Raw genomic sequence first — 12,600 nt, 5'->3', positions numbered from 1 at the left:
TCAGGTAGTGCTGACGCCAGGAAGATCGCTCCTTTTCAACAAATTTGTTTTGGTTGGTATCGAACCCGCAAGCTTTCCCTAGCGAGAAAATCAGTTGTTTTTACATCAATTTACCGCCTGCAAACATTGAAGCAATGTGAAAAGGGACTGATTCGTCAGCTTAGCAAGCTTTGGAAAGATCGTTTGCTTGAAACCAACAGTCTGCTCACACATCTCACCAATGCAAGTCGTGACCATTCGAGGTTCAAGAGTGGAACCTCAGTCCGCCGTTAGCTCAGTGGTTACGCGCCGGGCTCAAGATCACGCGGCGCTGGTTCGACTCTCGGGGAGTGCGCTTGAGCAACGCATTTCAAGACTGCTCTCCATTCAGCGGCACCTAGTGAATGGAATAATTCCCCGGCAATAAGACTTAAACAATCGGTAACTTCACTCCGTCAGTCTCGGTAACCGGGCCTGCGTCAAGAGCCTCTACAAGTATGCGAAACTACCAGGAATAACCAATCAAGGCTTTGTCAGTCCGAAGGGTAAAGATTCAAAACCAACCTGCCCAGACAATGCATTGGTTGGTTGCTGCTCTTAGTTTTACTCCTTAGTTTTACTGGGACAGTGTGAGAACATGGTACTTGTACAAGGCAAACTACAAGCCATGGCATTTGTAGACCAAATAATTACACGCTGTACTTTGTAAAGAAAGCTTCTTTGAAAAATTAACCCTGGCAGTTTTGCATACTACTTGTAGAAGTGAATAAAAAAATAACAGCGGACGGTAACGTAAGACTATGTACAAAAGTAATTAAGACTATGTACAAGACTATGTAATTACTACTCAAGGGCTCGCCTGCTCTGTGAACAACCTATAAGCATCGAGAATTGGCCTCTACAAAACAACTTTCTACATACCTGCTTTCATGTAACCAGAGATACCACTGCAGCAATCGTGGCAGCATAGGCAACGGCAATCCAATCAACTCCCATTACTCATAAACTAACTTACAAACAACCTGCATACATACAATACAACAATCCATACAACAATCCTATAGATGTTTGCTGGTACACCCCTTCATTTTCTTTGAATTTTAATACTTGTAGAAGCTTTGAATTACTGACGCAGGGCCTGGTTACGGAGATTAAAAAGTGAAGTTTTCGATTATTGTTGCAGTGTTGTTGGCTGTGAATTATTTCATCCACTAGGTGCCGCTAAATAAACACTAAAAACCAGGGCGGTGAAGGCGAACAAAATATAAGACTCCTGCTCCTCAATTTACAACTGGTCAACTCCGACTCTAACTCCAGTGTTGCCAGATTTTTTTGTCGATTGTTTTATTTTACTTTTACTTAGGTTGTGATCGCTATTGAAACGGCGACTTTCCTAAAACTGACAAGAACAAACAATTCTATTTTCTGGTAATGTTTTAGAGCGCAACATGGAAAACAAGAAACAATATTTTGAAAAAAATTGTAAGCAAAATTTGTAGTGCTTATCGTTCTGTATCAAGCCGGAGTTGGATTCGGCTTTTTTAAAGATTCCGACTCCGGACTTGCCAAAAACCTTCTGTCTCCACGGCCCTGCTGAAACGGATGCCTCTTTCCACCAAGACTCAACATCTCTTTGTTCATTATCCCAACACATTATGTGCACTTAATATGTACAAACCGAGGGTGGGCAATTATACGGCTCGGATTTTTAATTGTTAAAATATATGACCAAAAGTGTGCCAGTGATTCAGTATTCTCGCAATATCCAACACAGTCATAACTACGCTACCATAACAATGCCATCGTTAGCATCGCGCGTGATTGTTACAACATAATCTTATTATCACAATCACTGGTGGAACTGATGTTTTGTGCCAGTGGCCAAAAGCCCCAACATACCTAAAATAGCACCAGGAGTCAAAAATTAATGCAATTATTTAACTTTTTTTACAAAATCTGTGCTGTTTTGCGTTGATTTTTGCTGTTGAAAATTATACCTGAAGAAAAAAAGCCAGATTTCTCCTTTCCAGTAAAAGCAGTAGCATAATAGCAACGTTTGATAATTTGAAATGTTGCCGTTTCCAAAGTGTTGAGAACTTTGGTTTGTGCCAAAATCCTTTGGTAAATTATTTTCTCTCTGGCACGCTTTAACGTTAGCGTTTTGTCACTTTTACCTTTGTCCTGCTGTGCATTGTTTTTTGCTTTGATGTTTGAAAATAAAATTGAAGATGTGTTTGTTTTTCTTGAAAACAAACGTCGGCTTCAAGTTGTCCTCGTATGCAGCTAAATCAAAAGTGTGATTTACTGGAAGTGCTCTATAAATCAGAAATGATTAAGATCCTATTACCAGCCAAAAAAACGAGTTACAAGTGAATGCCTATGCTTCTATTTGGCTATGCAGTATGCAAATCTACCAGGAGAAAAGCTTTCAAAGATGTTTTCTCATTCAGAGGATAAAAATTAAACATCAACTTATTTGTAGAAAGTTAGTCACCTACGACCTGTCGAGCTTGGTAGAATTTGCGATTCGCGACCATAAAAAGTTTGCCAACCTCTGAAAAAAAGGGCCATGGACTTCAGATCTTGATTGCACATAGAGCGTCGCGAAGACTCGAGTTTCCAGACGATAACGACTCAAGATTGTTGCCAAACAAAGCATCGATCATTGCGCGAGTGCTTCTTGAATTTATCTTTTCCTTCTCGAATACGACGCATTTATAAACGTTCTCAATCTTAAACTCCAACTGCGACGACATCATTGGACAGCATGCAGAAAGTTGATTTGTGACATCACAACACCATGACAGTCGAGTAGATGTGGAACACGACAAATGAATATAACTTAGTTAGCACAGTTTGTACACATAGAGAACAGTGGAAATGAGCGGATGCACAACTGCACATCATCATGCCGAAGTTGAATGTTGATCACGCATTTTAGCAGCTGATCACATTTGATCCGTTTGCTTTTGTTTGTGCGACATATTTCCATCCTTGCTGCATCGATGATAATAAGATAAAAGACGGTTTAAAACTCCCCACCGAGCATACAGAGCCACAACATTCAGCAAATCTATGAGAAAAATATGTGTCCAACACTCATCAAGGTTATCAGACATAAAATATTACAGCAGACGGATGACAAGAAATAAGCAAAGTGATTTTGTTGCCACGTCCAAACAAACCACATTCAGAATGTGCAAGCAAGCTTTTATACCAAGATGTAACCTACCCGAACAAGAGCTCACAACCGCCAAGCATTTGCCTCTTGGCCTTTCATGTGATGACAACTACTTGAAAAACAAACTCCCATCTGGCTGCGACAATGGCGTGATTAGTTATGGGTGATGCAATGTATTTGTAACAACACTTATCCCAACATTCAGTATACATGTTATGACCTGGTCAAAAATTGTTTTATTATGTTTGAAAAAACGTATGTTTATTGTGTAATCACAGCACGAATGTGATATCAGCCCCGCAGCTTTACCACAATAAAAATCACCCAGGAAACACATCATGCTAGGCGATGGCAGTTTTGTGAAGCAGCAAGTTCCTTATTGCGTCATTTTTTGCATTGTTGATTGTGGCAGCTGATATTTTATTGAACCCTGGATATGGTTTCGTGGATTGCATAGTCCGAGATCCTTTGTTTAAAGTTTTGTTGTTTTCCGCTTTAGAGTGGACAGAATTTCCAGTAAAGGAATTCAGTTTTGCTTTGAGCCAATCGTTTAGGGTTTCACCATTATTTTTTTCCTTGTTGGGGAGGTAAACAGATGGCCCCTCTCTACCGGGGGCCTGGACAAGCCAAGCCCCACCAATCCGTTTTGTCCGTACCATTTGCCATTTTCCGTCGGAGCATCGAAACGGAAGAATATTGCTCCTTTCATTGGGGTCGCAGCAATCGGTGTTCCTCAGCGCAGCTTCGAGCGACTTCACGCGGTCTTCGTCCATAGCCTGGGCTATCAGTGGAGAGCGCTGTTCGATGGGAGATGCCCGTTCTAGTTCCATCCCGCCGGTGGCAACCTTGGGGAAACACGGTAGAGATAAGGAATACGGTGACCGCTTGGTTTTCTGTGTGTCAGCAGCGGCGGGTGATGATTCATTGCTTGAAGCGAGTGCAGTGGCTGGTGACGTCTTTACCGATGCAGACGCTGTCGTGACGTCATGGCTGCCGTCTTTTCTTGAAATCTTGAGTGGTTTTTCCGTGGGAGAGGGCTGGAGTTTGGGTTTTGGAAGAGCAGTGGAGATGCATCTTTGCTCTTTCTTGCTTCTCATTAGTTCAGACTGGCTGTTTAAGAGTGAGGTCGCTACGTCAGACAATGTCGTCAACTTGCTATTGCATGACGAAGTAGCGTTCATTGCGACGTCAACATTGGAACGGGTGCCGTCACTCACAGATGATAAAAGATTGAGCGGCAGACGAGAAAACAAATGAGGTGACAGGATCTCTGGGTTAATAGCGGGCACGTGCATTTGAGCGGGATTGAAATACATTCCCCCATTCACAGCGTTGACAGGAAGAATGGCAGTCAAGGCGTGAGGAACGAGGCCGCCCGACACATACGGCACGAAAGAAAATGGATTTATCCGAACACTCTTTTTATCGTCTGTTCCGTCACTACTGTAGGAGACGTTGCAGCTTGTCGCCCATGGCGCGTAAAGCAATGACGATGGGACAGGTCTCTGTGACGTATGCGTGGTCGGGACAGAGCTGCTAGAGTCACCTGCGGCCTCGGAAGACAAGGAAGCGACAAACGCGGACTCGGCGCTCAGAGCAGCTCTCGCTAAAGTATAAAGGCCTCCTCTCGCGGACGCATTGTCAGGAGCGGATGAAGAAATTGCCTCAGCAGCTGATCGAGAACTTGTCGCTTCGATTGATGACGTCACTGCTGGCAGCACGCTTGAGTTGGCAGATGGGAAAGGTTTCCTGCAAATTAATGGAATTTTAAACAAGGAATTAAATTTAGCGAGTGCCATCTCTCCAGGGCTTGCCAGCGACTACTTCCATGGCAACTCCAAGAATGCTTGTGACAGAACAAGGAGCAAAAAGAATAAGAAATAAACAAAAATTACGAACACACTCAACAGCGCGGTAGATGATGGAATGGGAACAAACATGAAGACGAAAGTGCTATCAATTTTTGAAACTTGTAAATATTCCACATTACAATTTTTAATATAAAAACCAGAATGTATCATCAGACATTGTGGCAAATGCATTCAGACGATTTACCTGGCGACAAAATCAGCCACAGGAGGCGCTGTAGCACTGCTGGCAACGAAGGAGAGTTGTGATGCCTTGTTGACGTCATAATTCTGTTTGAGCGACGATAAGTCACCTAATGACGTAAAAACAATTTAATTGCTGAAAAGCTACCAAACACTGTTTGCTTTTTCTGCACAGGAACATCATTTGTAACATTCTGCAATGCTACGTGATTGGTTGAAATGCTCTGCAGACAATGCAGGAATATTCTACTGAATATGCCCCAGACAGCAAAATCAGACGTTGAATCAATGTAAAATTAACAGATTTTGCTGTCTGGGATTTGGCAATGCAATGACCGAAACGTTTTTGAAAAACAATACAAATATTTAGAGATGCTTCAATAACGGACCCCACACTACAGTCAAAATGAGCAAAAGAGATGCCCCACAGGCATGCAGCTGCTTGTCATCTTTCATGCTTACAATGCTTCATTACACCAAACTTTGATGGGTTTACTTGAAATAAAACATGTCTCGTAACTTTCAACATTGTTTGTTATTTTTATTCTAATAGTCATACAAATTGTTTAAAATGTTATCTGGGTCACAGAAATTATAAAATTTTATTTTTTATTTACTTTGTCTTACAAAATTCTTTTATCTGACAAATTGGCGTTGTTATAAATATTTAAAATGGAAACATTTATTGCGCGAAATGGATCTTTTCCTTCAGTGGCTGTTGTGTGTTGACATGACAAGCTTAAATAACCAGCAAGCTACAGACTTGAAATAGCAGCGCATGTTTGCTCACCTAAGCTGAACGACTTCCGTTGCCTGGGTGGCTCCTGTAATGGAAAGATAATTTAATCGATTAGAAGCGGCCAAAATACAAAGTCCACTTTGCATTCATCACAGCAATATCTGTGTTATAAGGAAAATTCCATAGAAAATGTTGTCGTTAAAAAATTGTCATGGCTGAGATAAATCTTAAACTACACGACCAGAAGCCACAAACTTTGAATTTCATGTCGGTTTATGCGTTGGGAGACGCTAATGAGCTTCGATTTTCCTCCAAAAAATCTAAAGTAAAATACAATTTTGAAATGAACCTTTTCTTTTAGACACAACCAAACATAAACTCACCTCTGTTGTTGCGTTTGCATCTTTGACAACGCCTCCTGCAGAACAAGACCTTTTCACGTGACCGCAGCTATCTTGGGGCTGCTGCAGCCTTTCAGAGGGAATATCTTTCAAGATAAGGGTTCTCTTACTTGGTGTGACGTAATCCAAGCTAAGACTGGGCTCTGGTGATTCCGAGTTTTGTCGCTTTCGCGTTTTCTCTGATTGTTTCATCAGATGCTGCTTTCGCCTTGTTAGGAGTGGGTGCACCTCCCAGCGATGTTGCGTCATCTCTGACGTAGAGTGTGACGTGTAATTGCAATGACTGCACTTCATGACCTCACTTGCTGCGAAAGTAGTTCGACTATTAATGGGCGAGGTCTTCACGGTTTCGCTGATGATGGAACAATTCTTGTTCGAAGTCGGAGCTGTGACGTCATTATCAACATTGCCAGTATCCATGGCAACGATCGAATCCAGCGCTATCTTCTTGCTCGAACCAAACGCAGGATGGGAATGAAGGATGGGAGACGACAATGTGGCACCCGCCATTTTAGGAACACATGCTTTCAAATTCTAAGTTAATAAAGTTGAATCTATGACAACAAAGTTCGGTTAAACACTGCAACGTTTATATGCACAAGACTAACAAGCCTTTTTTAAACATCTAGTATAAACTGTCAAGGTAAGAAGGGACCACAGTACCGTAGGCTTCATGTAATGTTACATTTGGCCAGCTTATAGTGAAACAATTCTTTTCACGCATCATTACCATGTCGTGCTGCAAGATTAGGGACATAACATTACACGCAGCTCCGCTTTTCTGGTCACATTAGAAGAATCAATTTGACAATTTTACGCCTCGCTGTAAGCTTGCTTTCAACAAAAACACTTAAATTACTAAAACCAACTCAGCACTTGTATATCACACATAGAAAATACAATATAATGTAAACAATAAAAATAATGCAACCTTTTAGAGCGGCAGATAAACCAAAAGCGGTTGTAATTTCGCATCTCCATGATCTAAAATCCCTATCCAAGATGGAGTCATGCGGTGGCATATCAATTGATCGCATTTATCAAAGTGAAACTGGCAAGAAACCATGCTAGAACGAAACCACATTGATGACGTTTCAACACAGCAACCTAAAAAGTCTCGTGGCAACGGCTTGATCGATGGTGTATTGGACATATGTTAGCATTTGCTTTGGTAGAGAAGCGTCTAAGCCGACCAAAAAGTACTGTAAATATAAATTGACTTCCAGCACAATGTTGGCAAAGCTTACGTACAAGTGGCAGGCTTCCCACGCTTGAGGCCTAGCCTCTGATTAAAAACCACTCCAACAACTTATGCAGCCATTATTGCTTTTTTTTATCTGTTAAGGACACGATGATGTTGTGGCGTGTAAACTAAAGGAAGGGATTCGAAAACGGACAATTCAACAAAAAGTAACATTCTCAACAAACTGCAAACAGCTGCTAGGAAATAATAATTTGAATGTTCAACAACAAGCCGCAACTTCCCATGAAGAAAAGCAGCCAACCCCAGACCACCTGGAAATTGAAGGGTACATACACACTCGGGTATTGAAAACATGTTGGCAAAAAGCGTTAAGGGAAAACGCAAATTGGAATTCAGTATTTGGCGCAGCAACATGAAAGATTTTTTTTTAAACATAAACATTACTGCAGTTTAAATTCAAAGCGACCTGGATTAACAATTGACCTGAAACAGTCAATAGATGCTACGTCTGCAGACGTTGAATCAATGTAAAAATGACGGATTTTGCTGTCTGGGATAAGCTCCACGTAGTAATCCATTAAATGTGATAAACAAACCCAGCAGAGTGATGCTACAGAGCTGTACTTGACTCACAACTGCTTCAAGGTTTGGCCACTTTCAGTTTCAAAAGTTGCGATCTAGTCGCCTCGCTAAGTTGCTTCGACACCCTCCTCCTGGCTTCTTCTGGCAGTTTTTCAATGTCTTCATCACTGGTGGGTTTCTTAAACACTTGCACCTTCGCAAGCTCGTAAGCATTCTTCACTGCATCCAAGTCGGATTTTGTCTGGGAGTTCAGAACCACCTGCTCTTGTCCTGAACCATGAGCAATCAGGTTAAAACCTTGCATCATACGCGCAATTAAATCATGCGTGACCGCTGCTGCATCAACTTTGAGAGGTTGAGGTTGTTCAACGAGGGGCTCTTCTTCGGTTTTGTTGGAAGATGAGGACATCTGGGTTGGAGTTGGAGAGATTTTAGCATCCGCGGCCTCAGTTGGAGGTGGAGCACTTCCAACTCCGGATATCTCACTGTCTTCATACTGCGGTTCAGAAAGGCCGAACCTGGACGCAATTTGCAAAGGTGGCGGTGTGAGGGTGTTCTTACGTTGTAAATATAACACTTGACGCATTAGACGCTCTATTTCATCGTCAGCTTGTTCCTTCACCTCTTCTGTTTCTCGGGTCTTCACTCTGATCTCCTTTCGAGCTTCTACCAGCTCATGCTTCATCAGATTAACTTCATCAATCAAACTGTCTCTTTCAGATTCCAATTCATTCAGTCTCGCCGTTTCGCCGCTTTCGTGGGTGGATTCGCGGTCGGGACTAAGCAGTGTGGACAAACTTGAAGCTTTGGAAACACCTTTCGCTCTAACCATTTGAAATTGGGCTGCAAGTTTGTCACTGTACCAGTGGCGCCATGGCGGCAGCTTCTCTATTGACGCAATAGACGACATATGAAAACGACCACTTCTGCGCAGATCAGCTTCTAGAGTTTCTATTAGTTCTTCATTGTATTTAACTTCCATGAACAAACCTTGAAGTGATGCAACGTTTTGCTTAGAAAGAAGGCCCCGAAACTTGCTTTCTAGAGCTGTCCACGACTGACAAGATCGTATCTCGTTCTCATGGAGAAATAGCAAAGAGGCACACACGTATGGCATCGGGTCAAAAGCTGCCACGTGATGCCCGATTATAATTTGATCAAAAATAAACATGACTGTGTCTAAAGGAAGGTAACTGACAAAAAATGAACGAATATACGGCATGAACAGATCGGCCACAGCGCTTTGGCCGGCATTTTCCACACTCCTGATGCGTTTAGAATGCAAATCCTCTAAAACGTTGGCTAGTCCATTGTCTAGCTTCCTTAAAAGGCGAACAACTTCTTCAGCAAACTTGTCAATGCTCTGGCTATGAGACTTTGTATAGTCAGGTCGATTGTCCCAAAACACGATGAATTCTTCAACGAGAGTCGCGATCGCTTCGACACTTAGCGACGCAGATTTGTCAGACTGATTTGCTTTGAGAACAGGACACAAAGTTGAATAAACAAAAAGCACAGCAACCAAGTATTCGGCTTCGGTGAGCCCAACTACAGATCGAGACCTGACGTGATAATACGAAAGAAGATGACGTAACACTGAAGAAGACGTCTTCGTTTCATGGAGAACCTTGAACGTTGGGTCGGATTGAAGAATTCTTTGGCATTTTTGAGATATTTCTAAATCCAATTTGGAAAGCAGACTTTTTGGAGACGATTTGACCAACTTGAGATATTCCTGTCTAACAAACGAATCCTGAAGCTGCGTCTTCCATAACATGTGACGCATTTCAACAGACAAACTGGTATTCAAACACTGCAAGAAATACACACTCGCGTCAGGCCACTCATGCAAGATCGCTTCGTTTGCTTTGCGACATTCTTGCGAATACAACTTTGGTTTTGAACCTCCTGCTTCACTTGCTTTAATTTTTGCGCTAAGCTCTTCATCTAAAGCTCTAGACATGACAGTAAACAGGTTTTGATAAGCACTGCCACCATTCAGCATGGTTACCGCTTTGGACACTAGTACTTTCTTTTCTTCGAGTGAAAGCATGTTGAAAGACCTTATTCCATTTTCCTGCATACGAAGACTCACATTGTCGTACAGAACTTTCGAAAAGGATATCCATTCCTGGGATTTTTGTGCTTTTTGCTTCGATTTCTGTACCCAGCTTGGAATAGCACTAGGCGCACTCATCGCTACAACCTCTGGTACCAGCTAAAACTCTTCAACCGGAAAAACTAAACAAACTAGAAGGCGTGTGCCTTCGTTCTTGACATTTCTTCAACTTTTACCAGAACCCTTCAACCACTGAAGTACCTTACCTTGTATTATTGCGTCATAGTACGTAAACCTGCCCTTCTCATGTTACCAGGCTGACTTTTGTTGCTGGGGTATCAATAACCTACGGCCTTGTTGAAACAACATTTTTGACGACGATGAGTATTCCTCATTTAGCTCGAACGCAGATCTCCGTCAAGCAAGCAAAATTTTCCGTAAAAAAATCAGTAAAACAAGATCTAGCCAATTAAAACATGAATTGATAAGTTTACAATACAAAAACTTTACTGTTTCATGTTTTAATACTTATTTGTGACGACACTTTCCTTGCATCATACGACATACTGTGACGCTGATGACTGCTTCACATGGCAGATTCCCTTACTCAATATATCACAGAAAAGATATCTGCCAACCTACTGCTAAAATGTGCATTTGACTACACAAGCAATCATTTTGACCTTCTCTCCAAGCTGCTCAGACGAATGAGATCAACGAAACGAAACCTATTTTGTCACAGGAAAAAAGGAAGTTTGATTGCGTACAAGCAAGAACGAGAGCTTCGTCGCCACCTTGATGGTTCGACGGTCTTTGTTTAATAGCTACATCAATAAATATGCCCTTCATCGTAGAAGCGGTTAAACATTAACTTCGAAATGATCAAAGCCTTTCAAATTTAACCAAATTAACCTCGAGAAAACGAGGAAGTTAAAATAAGCTCAAATTCTAAATAAAGCTGTTAAAAAGTAACCACTGTCGGTCAACCCTGCAGGTACAGAAAACCACCGTCAGTCACAACAACATTGTGGCATCATAATGACCCGTTGAAATGACGACACAGGAAAGTGTGAAAAGAGTAGACTTTACCACAGCGAGAGCTACCATCATTAGATTCACCCAACTGTTGTCTGTGGATGCAAAGTTCATTCATTTTGAACAACAACCCAGTTTTAACGTTGCTTTCACATTACATCAACGTAAAGTGCCGTCCTTTGTATTTACAGAATCAAATTCCCAACTTCAGATTGCTTCAGCCGCTGTACTTCGCACAGCAGATCGTACGATGTGACGTCATTCGACCGAGAGTAACCTCACACTATGTACGCGAATCATTTTGAAACTGAATTATTTTTCATGGATGCGCAGCTGCGCAAGGAGTTGACCAAATACATTGAGAAGATGATCAAAGTTATTCAACGTTCGCTAAGGTAGTGCCTACTTCGACAAATTGTTGACATTTTTAAACAGGCAAAAAGCGTTCCAATTTTCCATCTTAGCTCTGTAGCTTTCAGTTTGAGCAGCATCTCTGCAGAAAATAAACTTCAAAATTTAAACGTACTTTCCTTGACTCACTTGTGACCATCAAGAGTAATATAACAAATACCAAGAGTAATCACGATGCTCATGTAGGTTGCATCAGCTGCATGGGTTTCTCTGTTTTCAACGAAAATGTTTGGGGTCACTTTGATGGCTAACTGCGCAGCGGTGCGTGAACGATTGTAATTTTCAAAGTGAAAGTAATAATGCTAACATCCTGCAAGTTGTATTTCGTTCAATTTTGTGATTTTTATTTATTGGGTTTGTAATATTGGAAACGTGATTGCAGCAACACAGTTCACCCGGAGTTCGGTAATATTAAAGCCATCTGCCAGTATACAAGTTAGGCCTGGCCCATCGATGAAGCCTCAGAGAGTATGCGGATAACATTTTGCGATGCTTTACTTTATTATACACCATAGCAACGTATCAATTTTAAATCAAACGTTATTTGAGCGTTCCACTCATATTTTTAAAAGGATAATTAGAATTTAGCCTCCAGGCGTCTACTATCGTGTTCTCGCTGTTTCCAGGAAGACTGCGCAGATAAGAACTAGACTATAATGACGAGTTCACAATAAATTTATAGAAGGCTTAAGTTTTTTGTAGCCAAGCCACAGTACCTTGCAACAAACTAAGTTACAAAATCATCAATTTTGAATGTTCATTTGAAAATTCGCGAAAACATTGCCACGGCCATGGTCAAGTGACATCACCACACCATGAAAATTTATTTGTCTGTTAGTGTATGATCATGATTTAAAGTTTTAACTACGAAAACTTTTGTGTTTACATCAATGTAGAAACTGAAATTGCTGCCTCATAAGCAGGAAGAATGTAGTATCTAGCAGTGAACATTTCTCGC

The 12,600-nt window shown here is 41.5% G+C and overlaps 2 protein-coding genes across 3 annotated transcripts; both read right to left on the bottom strand.

The window, feature by feature from the left end:
- Positions 1-2,650: 2,650 nt before the first annotated feature.
- LOC145774071 (uncharacterized) lies at positions 2,651-10,765 on the bottom strand. 2 transcript variants are annotated; one of them, XM_082585220.1, is made up of 5 exons: positions 10,463-10,765; positions 6,334-6,905; positions 6,002-6,035; positions 5,216-5,321; positions 2,651-4,909 (listed from the first exon to the last, which is right to left on the bottom strand). In XM_082585220.1, the coding sequence occupies exons 2-5, from the start codon at positions 6,859-6,861 to the stop codon at positions 3,502-3,504; spliced, it is 2,076 nt and encodes a 691-aa protein (XP_082441346.1). In that variant the 5' UTR covers positions 6,862-6,905; positions 10,463-10,765; the 3' UTR covers positions 2,651-3,501. The 2 variants fall into 2 exon arrangements, with proteins under 2 accessions (XP_082441346.1, XP_082441347.1); XM_082585221.1 differs by lacking the exon at positions 10,463-10,765 and having other exon boundaries at positions 6,334-8,174.
- On the bottom strand, positions 6,905-10,469 carry LOC145774070 (uncharacterized). Its single transcript, XM_082585218.1, has one exon. It carries the CDS (start codon positions 10,332-10,334, stop codon positions 8,196-8,198), a length of 2,139 nt encoding a protein of 712 aa, XP_082441344.1. The 5' UTR covers positions 10,335-10,469; the 3' UTR covers positions 6,905-8,195.
- Positions 10,766-12,600: the final 1,835 nt, after the last annotated feature.

The sequence above is a fragment of the Aplidium turbinatum genome, chromosome 7 (genome assembly GCF_918807975.1).
Source record: "Aplidium turbinatum chromosome 7, kaAplTurb1.1, whole genome shotgun sequence".
NCBI lineage: Eukaryota > Metazoa > Chordata > Ascidiacea > Aplousobranchia > Polyclinidae > Aplidium > Aplidium turbinatum.
This window is presented reverse-complemented; position numbering and strand designations above follow the sequence as displayed.